The sequence below is a fragment of the Acanthaster planci genome, linkage group LG03 (assembly GCF_054643075.1).
Source record: "Acanthaster planci isolate LZ-2023a linkage group LG03, COTS_SCS, whole genome shotgun sequence".
Lineage (NCBI taxonomy): Eukaryota > Metazoa > Echinodermata > Asteroidea > Valvatida > Acanthasteridae > Acanthaster > Acanthaster planci.
This window is the reverse complement of record NC_141779.1, coordinates 14138660-14158059: the sequence shown is the minus strand read 5'-3', so window position 1 is coordinate 14158059 and position 19400 is coordinate 14138660. Positions and strand designations below refer to the sequence as shown.

The window sequence follows — 19400 nt, the reverse complement described above, 5'->3', positions numbered from 1 at the left end:
AATACATTTTCCCCATGCAGAGGTCTATCTTGTTCATGTAGATACTAGGTCGACTCGGCTATACTTAGCCTATGACATGAAACACTTGACATTAATGATAAAATTTCTCACTTCATTCTGAAAGTCTAGGGCAAAACAAGGAGTCAGTGTTGTTTTGTCTACACAATAGCAAGTTATTTCAATCTCTCAAGCCAGTCAAACCAACCTGTCAACATCATTTTTGACCGAAGGTTTTCTGCACAACTGAAAACATGAGTTACTGTTGAAACTACACAGAAACTGATCCGACAACTCAAATTCAAACAAACAAGTTTCTTTTGAAAAAAAACCGTACCAGTTTACTAGTCTGACCTGGGTTACAGTGAAAATGAGTGGCTACTCATTTTCAGTTCATGCACAAACAGGAATGCTCAAAGTCCAGTTAAAACATGAATTGTTGACAGGATTTTATTATCGAGGTTACAGTCTTTGGTACACAGAGGATCTGTCATCAATAGGTAAGGAACGGCTGCATTCAGAAGTCATAGCTGTGGCTATTACACATGTATCTATGGAAGTGGTCACAGCCACTAGCCGACGACTTCCATAGCAGACTTGGTGCCAAGTCGCTAAAAGTAATAGTCTGCAAGTAGCTAAAAGTAATTGGGTTATATTATCTGCACAGGAATACCGGTTGCCTTGTCCCCAACTTGGAGACGATAAACGGAAGTCAAAACTTGGCTAGTTACTCATCTTTAGTGGAGCCACGCCAATAGATTTAGACGGACAAAATACGACTTTTTAACGACTTGCCATCAGGTCCACTTCCACAGCCTGTTTACATTACACATTAATGAAATACATGAACATCCAACAATTGTTAAATTACGCTGATAATGTTTTTAATACACATGGACATTTTTAATGAGTCTTCCACACACCCTATCCTGTACTTGTTTTTTTTTCTCTGCCGTGGCAAATAGGTGGATAATTTGAAGCCCCCAAGCAATACACACATGACTCTGCACAGTACATTTTCACCGGTTAGCACAAATACACGACAGACTTTCTGTGTTCTTCCCCCTCTTTTTAGTTGAGTATTCAAAGAGCAAATACTACATGGTAATAAGCTTACCTTTTTTTCAATCTGAGTACATTAAGGTTGTTCACATGAAAGCAACTTATACAAAAATGACTTGCCAAGCCATTTTTGTCCTTTTGGTCAACCATACAGGTCTTTATTGAGCTTTCTTTTGTACAGTCTGGCACCCTGTAAGGAATGTTTTAATAAGATATAGTCACACAAGTCACCCTCCTTGTTCTACCGTATTTTGTGTGTGTTCCTTTTTGCATGCAATACAACTCTTTCACTTCATGAACCACCCATAAATACTTTTTTGTCCTTGTACGTACAATCTGAGACACTTTTTCAGTTTGACTTCTCAGCTGCTCCAGAGATTTCACATCAGGGAACTTGTCCTGCTAAATTTCACACCAGAAATCTGACCGTCTCTGTCAATCCCGCGCTCGTGAATGACCTACACTTCTGTACATGCATATGCCTTTTGTCTCACACTAAACACTTTCACAATACGCAAACTCCATAAAAATTGCACGATCATAAAATCCGATACTGGATGTAATTACACATCACTACTGGCAGTAACCATTCAAAGCACATCATTTTAGATTTGTCACAACTGGAAACACTGTTCTCCAGGCATTCTGTCTACAACTACAGGTTAAGACACTTTGCAATCATCACAAGTCAAATTTATTGCACCTCAGGTAAGTAGGCACATAAAAGTAATCAACCACCTTAATGGGTGTTGTGTGCATAACGTGTGATATTATTTCACTCAATTCAATTTATTTATTATGGTTATTTCTGTGCAACAGATACATGAACACATGAAGGAGAGCCTTTTATATATATTTTTCTTACAAGGAGAGGAATGCACATTTTCTGTTACTGTTGACAACGATGTCCTATCCAACTAACATTGCACAGCATGACTAAGCTCAGATTTTTTGCTGGCGCGTGTAACTTTTACACAAATGAGAGGAGAAAGCAATAATTCTCGGGAAAAGGAAACTGGCCAACTACAGATTAAAATTTGTGCAAGAAAACACCAAAGTGATTCATAAGCAAAATGAATGATGATCAAACTATTTATGTCAGTTCACAGCAATACCTGCGCTAATACATAATCATCGCTTACGTATTTCAGATCTCATAAATAAATATCTCTTCTGTTTCATCATGCATAATATGTACAATGGGAAATAAAGCAATTCTTTTTGAAGAAAACAAGACAGCTATATACACTGCACTAAAATCATAGAAATTTGTTGCGAACATCAATAAAAATGAAATTTGTTGCAAACATCAATAAAAAAAAACTAGATCGCATTTAATACATTAGCCGAGGAAATGTGAAAAAACAGAGATGACGCCGTGCTATAATACAAGTGCGCATTAAATACGTGGTGGTTTACCCTTTCATAGAAAATACAGAACGCAGACAATACTTTTCTTCAATACCTGGAAACCAACCGGTAGGTACATTTTTGTACCCACAAAGTTCCAGCACCACACCATGGCACTGCTTTACACTTTAAGATCACAAGGACATCATCAGCTTTAGTAAACAATGTCTGAGCTATCCAGTCCTGAACCAATCAAGAACTTACCCTTAGTTCAGGGTTTTGTAAGTCCATGTACTGACTATGTCACACTTTATTTACATGTGAACTTTGCTACAGACTGGGTGGGGTCCCATAGTCCACTGAGCACAAGAAACTACATGCGTAAACAAAGTGTGGAATCATCAGAGCAGAGGTCCATTGATTCGGAAAACTTTGTGGCTTTCTGGTTTTTAAACGTTTTTTTCCTCATAGATTTTGTCCAATTTTGGCACACTCCCAGTCTTTTCAAGTCCTTCTGGGAAACCAAACTATCCACAGCCAATGAAAAGAAATGTCAACACTCTTTTAATCTTATACCTCACATGCAGACTCATAAACATCAACAATATCTGATCTCGAGACACCTGTACGCTAATTGAAACATCCAACATCACACCTGTACACTAATTGAAACATCCAACATCACACCTGTACACAAGTCATGCCAAAAACTTGAAATTCTGTTGTACAATGCACAAATTACCCAATCATTTTCAAGCATATTTGAATGACAATGAATAGATAACCTATGCATTTAATAAGTAAGTATCAATCTTAGCTACAACATGTTTTTTTATTTAATGGGGGGGGGAAGGAAACCAATTTAAGAGCAATACATAGACTTTGAATAGTACAAATTCCTGGTTCTTGGCAATTACAGCATTCTTCTGCTGTTAAACTTTTGTTACTTTATACAATTACAAGGACCAGTAATGCAGAGTATCAATGAGGATTAAGCACTGATAGTTAAAAGTAACATTAAAAAAAAAATCTCACGCAAGATACTAACAGCTCTTTATTTCTGTTTAGTTAAGGTTTCATTAAGTTACTTGCAGGCATTTGAGTGCTCACTATGAATGTGAATTCCCAGAGAGATGATGAAAAAAATTCTGGGATCTGAATTTCGAGAGCTGAAGCTGCCTCAACAATACATGTAAACTGTGTCGCAGACTAACAGAGAGCCTCTTGCATTAACACAGCACTGAAGTACTGGGAAATTCTGAAGTAAATATTTCATTTCAAAGTTTGTGTCAAGTATAGGCTGCGCTGAGTGAAACTTTCTCAAATAAGTTTTTAAAGTTGAATGAATGCCCGGACTTAAAGGGCTGAATGAATGAGTGATTGTCCAAAACTAAACTTGTCAAACCAAATTCCACTCGAATTGATACGATGAAATAATGAGCAGGGTACCAACCGGCAACAGAGAATGTCCTTTCAACCAACAGACTTTAGCTTGGGTACCAACTCAAACACATTTCTGCTTAGTCTCATGACAAAATGAAAGAATTGCTGTCACGTTGCTATTTACATGAATGAATCAACTGATGAAATGATTCATTTTTATGATTTTGTTTCTGCAATTCTGAGATAACTGTCTTGATTATGTAATTTATTACCCAATTCAAGTACACATACACGTCACACCACAAACAAGACTTGTAGGTATTCTCTGCACTCTGTTTGAAGGTAGAATACAGAAACGGAGAAGAGATCATTCTGGGCTCCGGTTAGTCTAGACAATCCTCCGGCAGCTTGTCATGTCTGGTCAGCAGATAGCAGGCCTCCAAGGTGGTAAACATGTGACCCCACTGACCTGGGTCAGCCTTGACCTCCATCAGGTCATTGATGAGCTGGATCTCTGAGCCCAGGTGGGGAATCCTGACAGAAGAATGGTCACAAGTTTAAAATATTATTTTTTAAGCACTCTGATGGCTAGGCGAAAACACAAATGTACAACACACAAGACAAGAAACTCCAAAACAAGTACTCGTGATTAATTCCAGGAACATTAGAAAGTGCACAGTGATTGCAAACTGCTAAAATGCACATAGATCTTCACTCGCTCTTGCTGTTGGTCTGCATACCGCCCTCTCTTGTTTGTGCACATAGCCAATAACAGCAGATATCTAAGGGTGTGTCTGAACACCCATGTCAATGGGACTGCCCAGTAGCTTCGAAAGCCGCGTGTTATTTTCAGTCGCAACCTTGAGTAGGCACACAACGCTGTGCCATGGTGACATCATTTTAACACTTCGACGAGAGGAGTGGGGGAAGGGAGGGGGGGAAGTAGGGCGGGGAAGGATTTCTCAGTGCACAGTGACCACGTGCCTGGACTCGTCTACACAAACCAGCTTACCTTGCTCGTATGACCACATACTGGAAGATAGGGAACAGCTCATCCATACCCAGTGTGACGTTGTCCGAGCAGTGGGCCTCAATGGCTTCCTTGATGGCCTCCCATGCCGTATGGATGATCAGAAGCTTCTGGCGTGGACTGAACGTGGTGCTCATGTTCTGCAGGCACTCCACGGCGCTGATGTAGGAGACGTCGCGGATCTCTGATATTCTCTAGAGAACAAGACGATAAAACTTGGATCAGATTAATACACAGAAACTACATATCAATTCTGAACATGCTTCTGACACGCCGCCTTCTAAATAATGAAGCAGACTTTGAAACAAAATAAGCTTGTGTATTCTCATGTTTGACATATTTACCACAAATAAATGTACTCAAGTAAATTAAGATGTTAACAAATGATACATTTCTACTAAAGGTGGAACATTTACACATTTAAATGAAAAAGTTCTGAATCTGTTGACAGATTTTCCGTTTAAACGGAACTGCCCCCTTTAGAGGTTTGACATTTTAATTGACACAATCTGGTGTTCAATTTTATCGTAAACGATGCCTGTAAAATGTAATCTGATCTTCAGAGCCCTTTACTGCTCGGTCATATCAAAGGAATACCATAAATCCATCACTGGAACTTTGTGTCAACCATGTATGCAATTTGTTGTGTTTAAAGTATTTAATGACACCATGGTAAAGGTGGGACGTTTACATGTTTAAACGGGATGGGAAAGTTTTCTCAATGTTTTTCAAATTAAATGTAAATTTCCACCCTTAGTTTCTACATCAATCTCTACCTGTGATAACCTGACAAGCTGGTCCATCAAGGAGGGATGGCAAAAGTATTAAATTGAAGAGTTACCTTATAAATTATTAATCATCATTATAAATTTTGTAAAAGAGAATATTATAAAAGGCTTAAAAGCAAAGTCATAAATGTATTTCAGTACCTTCAAGGAGTCCTTCACAACTTCTTCCAATAGCCAGAATTTTCTATTAATAAAACAAAGAGTCTTTGTATAAGGGTAGCTTGGATACTGATGGTCTTGTCCATCTGTTTGCCGATTGTCATGTTATGTCCCCACCTACTCTACATCTACTGTCAGCCTCGAGCTATGTCAATAATGCTGTCTACTTTCATCCTTCAGTCTGTTTGTGAATTGTCAGCTGTTCATCTATGTTTTTGCTTTCCCTACATACAGGTCCATCGTGAGGGTTGTGCCATGAGGGTTGTATCAAGCCTGGGTTTTCTTACTCTCTTCATCTTGGTTCATCTGTCAACCGTCAGTTATCCATCTGTCTATCCATTCATTCTTGCCTACTTACTGGCTCACCTTGATGCATGCCATGAGGGCTATATCAGGTATCCCACCCAGTCTCTGGCTCTGCATCAGCCCGGCTGGTTGGTGTCATTTGTCAGTCTGTTTGTCCACCGTCGGCTGTGCATCTATTTGTTTTTCCGTATTTAATGGTCCACCATTGAGGTATGCCACAGGGCCGTATCAGGTCTGCTGTTCAGTTTCTGATTCTGGTCTTGATCATTTCATTCCTCAGTCTATTTGTCCACTGTCAGTTCCATCTGTCTATCCATTTGTTTCTTGCTCCTTATTAATCCACCTTGAGGTATGCCAGAGTGCCAAATCAGGCCTCCCGCCAAGTTTCTCATTCTGCTCAGTCCTGCTGGTTGATAGCATTCCTTGGTCTGTTTGACCAGTGTCAGTTATCCATCTGTCTATCTGTTTCTTTTTTCCTAATTACTGGTCTACCTTGAGGTATGCCACGAGTGCCATATCAGGCCTCCCACCAATTTTTTTTAGTCTGGGTCATTCCTACTGGCCGATGTCATTCCTTGGTCTGTTCTTCCAGTGTCAGTTATCCATCTGTCTATCTGTTTCTTTTTTCCTAATTACTGGTCTACCTTGAGGTATGCCACGAGTGCCATATCAGACCTCCCACCAATTTTTTTTAGTCTGGGTCATTCCTGCTGGTCGATGCCATTCCTTGGTCTGTTCGTCCAGTGTCAGTTATCCACCTGTCTATCCGTTTGTTTTTTTCCTACTTACTGGTCCACTTTGAGGTATGCCATGAGTGCCATATCAGACCTCCCACCAATTTTTTTTAGTCTGGGTCATTCCTACTGGCCGATGTCATTCCTTGGTCTGTTCTTCCAGTGTCATTTATCCACCTGTCTATCCGTTTGTTTTTTTCCTACTTACTGGTCCACTTTGAGGTATGCCATGAGTGCCATATCAGGCCTCTCATTGAGCCTTTTCAATCTCTCCTGGTACTGTTGGTCTTCTTCCTCATTCTTCAGTGCATACAATGTGAACAGGGCTGGGTAGAGGCGGGGTAGTACTATCGGGTAGAGGAGACCATCACTAGTAATGTGACAGGTGCTGCACACACAAAAACATGGAAGGACAACGTCAAAGTCACATTGCAGCTATAAGTGCAGTATAATTGTGGGCAGGGGCTCTTCCTAGTACTAATGTGAACTACATACATGTATATCAAGCATCTTATCTGCATCAACAGCTAACCTGTGCCAGAGTTGACATTATGACCTAGATTTGCATATAATCATGTCCACACCTCTATGCCGTTTGACCAATCAATCATTTATTCAAGCTCTCAAATTAGCATCTCCACAGATAGGATGTAACTATGGCCCTTGGGCCACATATCCAACTTACATGTCATCGGTAGACTCTTGCCTAGGTTTGCTGGCCGACTTGGCTATCTGTGCCTCAACTGCTGGTGGTGCGTGGCTGTCGCTGTAGTCGTAGTAATAATGGAAGTCGGAGGTGTGGTGATCGTGAACTGGGGTTTCGGGTTTTGTCGGGTGCTCGTTGGGAAGGTCACTGAAGAGCACCCTGGAACACAAGAAGCGTAGGCATAAAAACTTGACATTTACTCTCGGTGGATAAACATATGAACATCCAGGGTGAAGAAGAGGAAGAAATAATGCAAATGCTGCAAAAAACAGAACAAGAGCAGGACCTTCAATGACTGTATGACAATACAATTCCTCGTAAATTCCTTGATAATTTTGTTCAGTATTTACTACTGCTTATGCTGAACTGCTGCTCAGTTGTTCATATTTTCTTACCGGACTAGTTGGTATATCCTCTTGACGTACGATTTGATCTCGTCGACAGCATAAGGCAGTAGCCAGCGATGGGCACCCAGACCAATGTAGGTCTCCCGGTAGGCTATGCACAGATTCTCAAGGAGTTTGCCCAAGGGGTGAAGAGAGGTATCAAAGGCCTACGGGGGAGGGAGGTTGTCACATCAACAACGGTTAAAAACATATTTTGACTGTCAAATTTTTGGGGTGACAAGAAGCATTAGGGACACTATACAGCCACAAGGCTAATACAAACACCGCGCTTGGTGAAGGTGCATACAGTGCGCATGCATCCGAAATGTGCCATCGGTTGCATTCATTCTCCAAGAACTGGTGGACTAACGGGAGGTCAGTGAATGGGTCTGCAGGACTGCATGTTACTCCTGACACCCCCGGGTGCAGAAGTTGTGCGTGACTTACTCTTGGATCATACTGTGCAAACAGTCAACATTCACCTTTCTGATCGAAACTATGCTTTTGGCTCTTCACGAACTCAGGAGAGTACTCGTTTTAACAAGTGTTATACATCTCAAACACAGCCAATGTGCGATGGCTCCTAGGCGACCCTACCTTGGCCAGGTATTCCTGGATTGACTTGTAGTCTTCCTCGGTGATCTTGCCTTTGCTCTGACCACTGCTGGGGATCTTCTGCAGTTCCTCGACTACCTTGCTCCGCTCGTCCTTGTGCAACCTGAAAAGCCACAGCATGAAACTAAGCCAACTTCACACGGGAGACTAAGCAAATTTTATCATCCAACAGACATGGTGTCCAGCTTGTAGAGGGCAAGTCTTTAGTTCTGCTTGAATAAGCATCAATCCATTTTTAAGCACTTGTTACTGAAACTGACAAAATGTAGAGATCTCACCAGAAAAGCATTGCAAAACTGAGTAAATGATCCAACTGCAAAGCAAACCCCTATCATGCATCAATTTTTCAAAACCTTTTCCAAGTGATTTCTCTTGGTTGGAGGCCAAAGTTTATTACTCCAGTGTCAACAAAACCTTCATTTTTACACACCCTAAAAAAGCAGCTCACCTCTCCATCTCTTGCTGTGTCCGTGATGAAATCGCCACAGCAATGGCTGCCCAGGCTTTCTGGGAGTCTGGTCGCTTGCTCTCCATCAAACCTAGAACTGAGCGAACCTGGTTGAAGACATCTTCCCACTTTTCGTCTGCTGCTACAGTGAATTTACCAATTGCACTGATTGAAAAGACAAAAAAAAATCTACGATTAGCAAACAGAGCACTTTCCATTCAAAGTGCTCAAAAGATCGATAATCCATTTATAGAATCCTTAGATGAGAAAAATAAAAAAATACAACTCATTAGGACTCACTGCAATAGCAACCAATTTTATAGGTCAGTCAACCCTTACCAGTTTGACTGTCAAGTAGATTACTGTCTGTGCTTGGAAGTAGGAAATCCAGGATTCATGTTCCTTGAGAAGTGCCTTTTTTCCCCCACTAACTCTCAGAAACAGTTGAGGAAGTAGAATGCTTATAATTGGCAGCAGGGTTAACTTAACTGTACTGGCACCTTATCACCCAAGCTACACAGCTAAATGTTTTCCAGTTGGACACTTGTCTTTGCTCTAGATTTGGATAATGAGCAATGCATCTGAACTGACACTTACAGATTGGAAGAATGCCACCAAGATACTGGAGAGAAGTTATCAGAAAGTTGATACATTTGTAAACCACGACATGGCTTCAAATTTCCCTGAAGTGAAATTTTTTAGGCTCAGCAGTCAATGTAATCGATTAGCGAGAAATTTTCCAATTCAGTGATGATAAAAGACAGTTCTGTTCTGCTGCTGTCAGAAGGCCACAAACCAACTGCAATGTTCTAACGGTAGTAAAGTGATGGGTGACAAGGGGCCCATTGCTGGAGAATGACTGACACTTAGATTTTGATTTTAACTTGGTGTGCATCATCAACCTAACTGCATGTACCCTCCTTGGGCTTACTTGGTCAGTCTGCTGTGGTCAGGGGTAGAATCTGCAGCTTTGCTGAATGTTCCGTTAACCTTGACACCGTCGCCCCATAGGCCGCTGAAGCTGCCGTCAATGAAGTCTCCAGATGGTAACATCAGAACTCCCTGGCAAGAGGAGGAAATACTGGCCACTTTGAATCATGAAATGTATCCAGACGACAGATTCCGCTTGTGAACCGGAGAGAGAGCTCATTTATCGGGCAGTGATTTCCCTTGTTCACTTGGAAGTACACCTGACTATTAGATGTTGCTAATCCGAGGGATGACATGGGCAGTGGGCACACATACACAGCACCAATGGTAATTGATTGTTGCACCTGCCCTTCTAAAGTCACTGGTGGTAGGGTATTAGTGTACAGAGCAGATACAAGCAGTTCAGGTGACCGTCAGTTTTCCAGCTAATGGTCACACACAAGAGGCTTTGCTAGGAAGCTTTCTGAATCTTATTCCTGACACTGTGCAGCAGTAAAAACTGATGGCATCTTTGTGCACTTGAATTAAAAAATTACGTTGATTTAAGTTGGACATAATCAACACAGTGCGAAGCCTCGTGCAGCACTTTAGTGGATTTTGCAGAAATCAGGTTAAATCTGAGCTAGCACACTTGCATAACAAAATGCTGACCATTTCTAAGGCCCACTCTGCTGATAGACACAGCCATACCTTGCCACTGAGTGTAGGTCCCGTAGTCAGCTCTCCTTCATAAATGGTGCCATCCTCAGTCAGTAAAACACCCACGCCCTGAGTACATAAGAAAGTTAACACTCAGCGTAAAAACCAAGACAAGGGAGTAGGCAGAACAACCTGATCAGTGAAGGATAAATTCACCCACGTCCTTCAGTTTCAGTGGTCGCTGATTTGGCTGAAAATGCTACTTGATAAATCCAAAACTTAAAAGTTACATTCTTCATTCAGCATTCAGTTTCTAAAAATAATCAGTTTCTGTGAATGATTTCTTGATCATTTGATAAAGAAATGGTCAAAAAAAAAAGGGGGACTGTAAGAGAAAAAAGCTTGTATATCAAACCTCTGATTTTCTGAACTGACCTGAACAACGGGTTGTAAACATCCTGAATAAGAATTCACATTTCTTACACAGTGTATGAAACACTGATTGAGTAACTCCTCTCTCACCGTCAGTTTGTTTTGCGCAAAGACGCCCTCATAGTATAATCCATCCAGCGTAATGACCATCCCGTTGCCGTGCCGACAGCCGTTCTCCCACTTGCCCATGTACTTCTCTCCCCGCTGCCTTTCCTCCACGATTCCGTAGCCGTGGCGACGGTCATTCTGCCACTCACCGATGTACAGGTTACCAGTGCTGCTATGCAGAATGCCATGCCCATGCTTCCTTCCGTCGTTGAAATCTCCTTGGTAAATGTCCCCATTGGAATATCTGTTTCCCGGATCAAATATTGCGGTAACATTGTCATTACTAGACTCAAATCATAAGCTCATGACAGTTTCTAGATTAATTAAATACTGGACAAATTGAAAAATAAAAATAAATATCGGAGAAATGAGGATACCGCGCACTGCTTGAATTTTAATGTCTGAAAATCATACTTTAAAGGAACAAAACTAAGAAAAATTGATCTAAATATCAACTAAAATTTTCAGTAACTGCTAACTCTCAGGCTTTCTATTTTAAAACTGACAATTTGCAATATATTGTAATTAATATGCAATGCGTGAAAACCATATTGGTTTTCGCTTTTCTCCAAAAGTCAGGAGTTACTGTGCACCAACTTTTAACAGTCGTTTAACTTTTTACAGCAGCGAATAATGTAAGCCCAAAAACCAACAGTATGCAAAACAGTAAGTACATGTACACGATCCAATAATATAGCCTTGTTGAAACTCTGTAAACGAATGTGAAAAAGTAACCCAACCCATCATAACTGAATGGGTACCATTTCAAAAGGTAAGACGCATGTACTGCTGTGAGCTGATTATGCAAATTTATAGGTGTGGCTAGAGGTGATAGACAGCCTTGGGTTAGTTACTCTTCCTCCTACCTTAAGCTCCCATAGCCACTCATGCAGTTCTCCTGCCACTCTCCCTCATACACCTGCGCCCTTACACCTTTCTCAGTACTGGGGATTGTATACACACCGTACCTGCAAATGAAAAGCATTTAGTTCAAACTGACAGTCTGCTACATTTAGGATAGCCTTGGCTTTGGCTACTATTTTTCAGCAGCAGGAGCGGGTGCATGTAGAGGTTACTGCAGAAGAGTTATTTCTTTTATAGCTACTTCCAAAGAACTCTATATCCACATACTAAACAGTACCCTTTTTTACTTAAGGAATTCAGTAGCTTCAAGTTAGGATATTATTAATTTAAGTATTGACTGGCTAATCACATGCTTTCCTGTATATAATCTGTCAATGTTACATCCAAGAGTATTTGATAAATCCATCCAGGATTACTTGTTGTAAATCTGATAAAAGAGTGCTGAAAATGAATTGAGCTCCAAGTAAAATGGTTGAAAACATCAAAAGGTAGGTCCCACAAATGTGAGCCCAACTCACCCGTGTTGTTGCCCTTGAACAAACTGACCGGCATACTTCCGTCCATCGGGCCACTGCAAAGTGCCTCTGTAAGAAATTGGACGCAAACGAAATTGGCTTTAAATGTTAGGTATCAAAATCCTTCAGTGTTTTACAGACCTGGATCCAGGTCCGTGAAATACACGAGCAGAAAATGTTACATGCCAAGAGAACTCTGCAGTGAACTGGTGGCATGCAGTAAACAACACATCTTTTGACTGGTAACCTTAATTATACTTTGCGGCTGCTCTCAATTCGACATAAAAAGTAATAACAAACAGAACAGGCATTTTAACAATAAGAATAGCTATCTTACGTGAAAAACACCTTTTTGTGTAAGAAATGGTTATTTATCGCTGACAGCAGTTACATGCAATTGGCAAAATGCTAACTGTCATCAATCAGTCTACATGAGATGCTGGCTGCAAGCAGGAAGGAGATAATGGCATGATTTTACATAGCAATGACCTCCTTTGGTGGGAAGGTTTGGTGTACTGAGCATGGGCTGTGTTAGGTATACAGAATGTACGGCCTTGATAAGTGCACTGGATGGCTAGTGGAAATGGTCTCCATAAACCTCTCTTCGTTGCCACTGAAGAGGTACATGTACTTTGAGTCAGAGCGGACAATACATACTGTACCTTCCCCCACAAGACCCATGTGAAACCCAGTTCACAAGCATGAAAACCAAGCCATTGTGATGTCACAAAGCAGTTGCAGTTAAATTTGCTTGAGTCAAATCGTGTTCAACTTCTGCTAATGTGTGGCGTGGATATTTAATCTGACGTCACAAAATTGGGTTCATGTTTGCTTTCAAGCCAAGCATGAATCGGCCTTAAACCAGTTCTTAAAAAAGATTTCAGAGCTACGTTGTGGGCTCACTTTCCGTGGGTTTTGCCCAGGTGCCACACTCCCTCGTACACCGCGTCTTTGAACTTGGACTGTCCCTGGAACACATATCGCCCCTGCCGCGTCAGCTTGGGTGGGATCTTCTGGCCCCCGGGAATGGCAGCAGGAGAGACGGATCCTGGCTTCTGATTGGTCAGCACGGTGTCAATGGCCTGATTGATGGACCACAGCCACTCGGCCTTCTCGGCGGGGGAGGGTGCTTGGAGTGTGAGGGAGGCTTCCGGCATGGTCAGTTGTATGGTGTTTCTGGAACAGATTGACAGTATAAATTTTATACTTCAAACTTGTCAGTTTGGCCAAGAAGTAATCATCATGGACTTATGATGCATCACAAAGTCTACAGATGCATGATACATCACTTTATGATGCTTCAGAACTATTATTTGTCATTTCATGGTGAAAACAGGGCAGTGATGAAATCTTTGATAAATTGGGAGAAATACTACTAGATATGTAATCCCACAGTAATCTTGCTGTCATGTGTAAACCTATAGCTAACCAACTGACAAAACAATTGGCTTGGGGAGTAAACAATAAGAAAAAAAAGAGACTGACAATTCAATATAAATTTGCTTGCTACTTTCTATTCTGTGGGAAAATGTGACAATTCTAAAAAGGGAAGGGTACTTACTGATTAGCCTGCTGGCCGGGTTCAGCCCATATCAGAGCAAGTGGATAGGCTTGATGAGTTGAAAACTAAAAAAGTAAAGTCAAGTTTGAATACCGATAAGCAAGATTTTAAATAAAAATTAAGGAAAAACTTGACACCGAGGATACAAGTCAACATAAACAGCAAAGTAAATTTGTGAAGCAGATTTAAAATTTCCACGTTTTGTTTCTAAATGCACAACTGACTGAACTCAGTCAAACATACATTGCACAAACACATTCTCTTTAGTTGTGAGTGTTTTCACAGGTGAGAATGCTTCATTTATCACCTCGTCTTCCAGAACAAGGAATCTATCAAGATTCCAATCAAATGCACCACGTACATTTCTCTCATGTTGTTTACTTAAGTTGATGTTACAACAAAAACAGACTATCATGCAATGTTGTAATTAGTAACTTGGTAGTATGTACATCTACACACATAGAAATTTGTTAAGTAATGACAGATCAACCAAGCATACCACAAGGAAACATGAGTCCCTCTTTTCAAGACCATGCACAAATTCATTGCATTTGGAAAAACCAGCATGCAAAGTATAGTATTAGAACTTTCAAGGTTACAGTCTCAATACAATTCTGAGGAAGCGTGGAAAATGATAAACATTTCTTTTGAACCCTTCGGTGTTTTACAAAACAAAATGTATAACCTTCATTTTCTCAGCAAACATGGATAATCTTCATCAGTAAAACTGATGCCTGCATTCCAAGTAAAAATCATCTTTTTTATGGTGTTGAAACTAACAGTAAAACGTCATGTTTCAATCTAGATGGCCTTTTCTCACTGCCCCAAATATTAGTGTTCGATCAAAGTCAAAGGCAAGCCATTCGGCACTGCTTAATTATAACATCCAACAGGGACTTTCAAAAGGAGTTTCCACAAATATATTCAGCCCTGGTTAGGGGCAGGATTTAGAGACCTTACCCAAGCAGAAAATACAGAATTGCAGCTAAACCACACATGAATGCTGAACCCCAACTCAATCCAACATGGGTCCTCTCACAGTAGACTCCAATCTTACTCTAGACAACATTTAGGCTACACCTGTACATGTAGCTGAAAGGACGGTGTAAAAAGGCCTAAGGCTAACACCAACTCTATTTAATCCATCCAATCCTAACATCTAGTTATCCGATGATTTGATGAACACAGGACATCAGACCCCTGCTGAATATCACACTGCATGGGGCTTTTTGGTACAAGCAAAAAACCAGACTTATGGATTGGGATGGATTCAGGGAGGTTCCTTGCAAGATGCCTCTGCCAGGGGTCGGAAGTAAATGAAGGGATGCAATGGGGAGTACGCTGTCTGGACAGAAAAGCAATGAGGCTCTGTAACAAGGTTCCATATGGAGGTGCAATGCACTAACTGTATGGAGGTGGAAGGTGCAAGCAGTTTGTCTCATGCACAGTCTCACAGGCACAGACAGGGGCCAAGTGTCCCCCATCCGCTGAGGTTAACAAAACTCATTCTCACAAGACTTGATTAAGCTTGTCTTTGGTGCAAGAGTCTTATGGATGGTTTGGTGCTCAAACACCATGACACTGGACCCTGTCTTGATGTACAAATAAAACATAAGAAATCTACCTTTTCTGTATTTCCGCTCTTGCCCTCAGTCTCAGAAAAAAGACAAAATTTATACGGAAGTTTGATTAGTGTGGCATACATTTACACTTTTTTGTAAACATCAAGAAAAGTCAAGCCACTAATGAATACATGGTTACCCTTGTTCTAGAACCTTCAAATGACCTTAAACATTTTCTTTTCAGAAAACACAAGTAGGAACATTGTAGCAATAAACTGCAATCAATTCACACACACTCCAAGGAATGCTATATCTAGATGCCATCTCTGATATTCCACATCCTCAAAAAAAAATCACTTCGTTTTGGGGGTCTCTGCTGGTAACTTACACATAATAAGGAAGTATTTAACCACTTGACACTGGATGACGCGTGCACACGCATAATTTTCCTTACACGTATTTGTTCAACGGAGGATGTGCACACTCCTTTAAGAATTCTTTTTTCATTTCTGCGGTTGATGTACTTACACATCGTGCTTGGTCGGGTCAAAATGCAATTGCAAGGTTGAAGAATTTGCAGGTAAAATAATCCGCCCCCAGCAGCTTTTCCGGGTCAGAAAACCCGATGTAAACTGGCTATAGACTTGCCAAAATGTGATTTTTAAAAAAATGAGACGTAAAAAGTGATAATGAAAGTGCTGAACGAACAGCGTGTTTCCACTTGAATTGGGAAAACGTGGATCTTGATCTGGCATTTTGGTGTAATTGTTATTTTAGAGCAGCCAAACTGCAAGTCGCGTTCCCACTTACGCTTGATTCACCTTTTCGCACAGACATGTCGAGCCCGGAAGGTCGAGTTCGGTATTATGCATGCGCTTACTAGCTGAGCACGCGCTCTGTGGCAGGGTTGTGTGCTGACCCTTGTGGTGTTTTGGGTGCAGAGTTCTACTGACGTGACGACCTGGAATCGGACCGAATGTTCAGCCTAGTACGTTGTCTCTTAAACCTTTGCTTCTGTTTTCAATACTCTTTTACACACTGCGGGCTATATGCTAACACGGAATTAGTTTTGATGGAGAGCAAGTGAAATCACACAAATGAAAAAGGTTAAGAAACGGATGAATGCGCAACAAAAATTTTGAAAGGGCTAGGAACACATTGCGGCATGCATTCATCGTGAATGCGTGGTGACACATTTTGCTAGCCCCTAGGTCAGCAGTTGTTTATTGAGCATACTGTGCATGTTAAAAATTTTCACATGAGCTACACGCCAAAAAACATATTTCTTTGTTCATCAGACCGTAAACGTTTTGTGCCACTCGTGTGCGGACGGATGTTGACAGGTCAAATTGCCGGATCAGATCCATTTTTTGCGTTCTCATCTGATCATGATCCGCCAATTGCAGGATCTGATCTACCCATTGGGGGATCTGTATCCCGCTCCAGAGGAGGATCAAGAAAGGTGGATCTGATCCTGATCCACCTTATAACGGTTAGCGTTCCCACTACACACAATTGCCGGATCTGATCCACCAATTGGGGGATCGAGTGGGAATGCACTGTAAATTTTTGAAGTTTACAATCCCCTTCACATGTCCAAAAGAGCAACATGCAGTAACAGAATTATTCACTGTGTTCTCCTACACACTGCCACACTTAGGCGGTTTTCCAATACTCAACTTCATCTCCTTCTCAGGCTTCGTTCCCAAACTAATCCCCGATTGTGGGCCTGAAACGTTTAAATTACATTGTATTACAATAATTTTTGGCTTTCTTGCATCTTATTTGATGTTCTGTGGCACTATTAGACTGATTACTGCGCTTACAGCTTCAAAGTCAGCTAGTACAAAAAAAGTTGAAGCCTGACACAGAGCCGAAATTGAGTTTTGGAAAATGGCCCTAGGTACAGTACAGGTAACATATGATTTGACTTTGTTTTATTCCACAGTTGCAGGTTTAATCTCCACACCCACTCATTGTTTTCTCCACTTGTCCAAGTTGAGGGTTTATACACATGCACTGTACAAAAATTACTGCCACATCTGAACCAACAAACTGATGTTTATTCAACAAAGAAACAAGTGCAGACACAAAGGCAAATTTCACACTAAAATCAAATTATTTTTGAACCTCACCAAAATAACCAAAAAAGAAGACAAATTAACTGTGAGATTGAGGGCAAGCTGAAAACAGATAGAAAACCTGGTACAATACTCTCATCTACAAGATGACAAAAGCAGCTGATGCTACATGTCCTGACTGAGGAGCAAAAGCAGATGGGATACACTTACGGTAACTTCATATTCATAGGACTACACAAGTTTTTGCCAGAATTCTTGGGAAGGTTTACAATTGCATTTTGCATAAGAACAGCAAGGACAACAAAACAAAAGCCCAAAAAGTTGTGAACAAAATGGAGCTCTTGTACTGTAGTTTCAATACATGTATTTCATGCAAGAAGTTGCTGCTACGACACAATCTGAGTAAATGCTTTTCAACAGGACATTTATCAATTCAAAACAATTTCAAAGCTTTCGAAACTTGTGTGTGTGTGCAACTTCGACGGCAGACTTTAATGACAGAAAAACTATCCATTTCTAGATGATGTATGGCGGCACACTGGCAAACTGAAACAGATATTTTCAACACTGCTCTAATGGAAACAATGCATCAAGGATTCATGCCAGTAGAAAACTGACTTTTTATCATGTAAAAAAAAAAAAAAATTGGATCTGTTCATGGCACATGTAAAGCAAAGCATGAAATAAATAACCCACCGCTGCCATCAACTAAAAAACTATGTATGATGTCTATGATCACATACAAATGTGGCCATGCAAATAATGAAATCTGCAATAAGACAGTAAAGCAATACCTGCACATGGATGAAGATATCAGCAAACAGCAGGAACCAGTTTTGGGACAGTCTACCAGCGTTCTGCAATGTCAGAGGGTTGCTACGGGAATCTCTGAGCAGGCGACGGTCGGGCTTCTTAATAGATTCCTATTAGGGTTTGGAACAGCGTATTTTATAATGTATGGACACTAACTGAGGCAGATGTCTCCATGCGCTTTAATGGGCTGCTCTGTTTGGTTGCTAAAATGAAAAACCACATACATTGTAAATTGCACTTTTTCGGCAAATTTCTCAAGACCGAAACAACAAATGTATGAAAGACTGCCAATGTGTGTGTACGGATGACACACAAAAAAACAATCTTGTGCTCGAGGTGTTACGGGCACACATTTTGTGTCAACATTATGGGCATTCGGTTTGCTGTGCAGTGATAGAGTTAGGATTCTTTCATGCAAACATGCCCATGAAATTACATGTAGGTTTGCACGATGGCCATGTTCTGATGATGCTTCTTTATCTAGGGCATTTAAACAGAAACGAACATCGAGATGGGAAGACCACAGATTCCATAGAGAAGTTGTAATATCTAGTTAGAGATTATTGCACGGCACTGCTGCAAAATGATACCCCTTCTGAAGACTTAGTGCTACTTTTCCAAAGAATACTGAAATATATTAACTGGAAGATGTTCATAATCCGATTGTCTATGTGCATGATACATTCACTCATTAATAAGAGTAATAAACAGTTCTTTGAAAGCACACAATACAATAAAGTCTCCATGCGCAGAAGAAGCATAGCTTTTTGCAAACATAACTGAAGAACTACTAGTAAAAACATTTTTAAAATAATATATTTTGGCAATTTTACACTTGAAAAGTAGTTGCTACATGTACTAGTAAATGTAAGTATACGCATGACTAGTACATGTACACAAATGTACAATGATTTTACCGTACCTCATACAG

General features: G+C 40.7%; 1 protein-coding gene across 3 annotated transcripts in view; it reads right to left on the bottom strand.

Annotated features, from left to right (window-relative positions):
- Window positions 1–421: 421 nt before the first annotated feature.
- als2 (alsin Rho guanine nucleotide exchange factor ALS2) overlaps window positions 422–19400 on the bottom strand; it is a 41204-nt gene continuing 22225 nt past the window's right edge. The window contains exons 10-26 of one of the 3 annotated variants that reach the window (XM_022223466.2): window positions 18451–18579; window positions 15638–15667; window positions 14014–14078; window positions 13356–13628; window positions 12456–12521; window positions 11940–12041; window positions 11056–11317; window positions 10585–10662; window positions 9896–10026; window positions 8965–9129; window positions 8499–8619; window positions 7911–8068; window positions 7495–7674; window positions 7018–7197; window positions 5752–5794; window positions 4805–5016; window positions 422–4326 (exon numbers count right to left, since the gene is read on the bottom strand). In XM_022223466.2, the coding sequence (XP_022079158.2) occupies window positions 4176–4326; window positions 4805–5016; window positions 5752–5794; window positions 7018–7197; window positions 7495–7674; window positions 7911–8068; window positions 8499–8619; window positions 8965–9129; window positions 9896–10026; window positions 10585–10662; window positions 11056–11317; window positions 11940–12041; window positions 12456–12521; window positions 13356–13628; window positions 14014–14078; window positions 15638–15667; window positions 18451–18579 (2346 nt within the window). In that variant the 3' untranslated portion in view covers window positions 422–4175. The remainder of the gene's footprint in view (window positions 4327–4804; window positions 5017–5751; window positions 5795–7017; window positions 7198–7494; window positions 7675–7910; window positions 8069–8498; window positions 8620–8964; window positions 9130–9895; window positions 10027–10584; window positions 10663–11055; window positions 11318–11939; window positions 12042–12455; window positions 12522–13355; window positions 13629–14013; window positions 14079–15637; window positions 15668–18450; window positions 18580–19400) is intronic. The other 2 variants (XM_022223467.2, XM_087134117.1) reach the window with 2 other exon arrangements.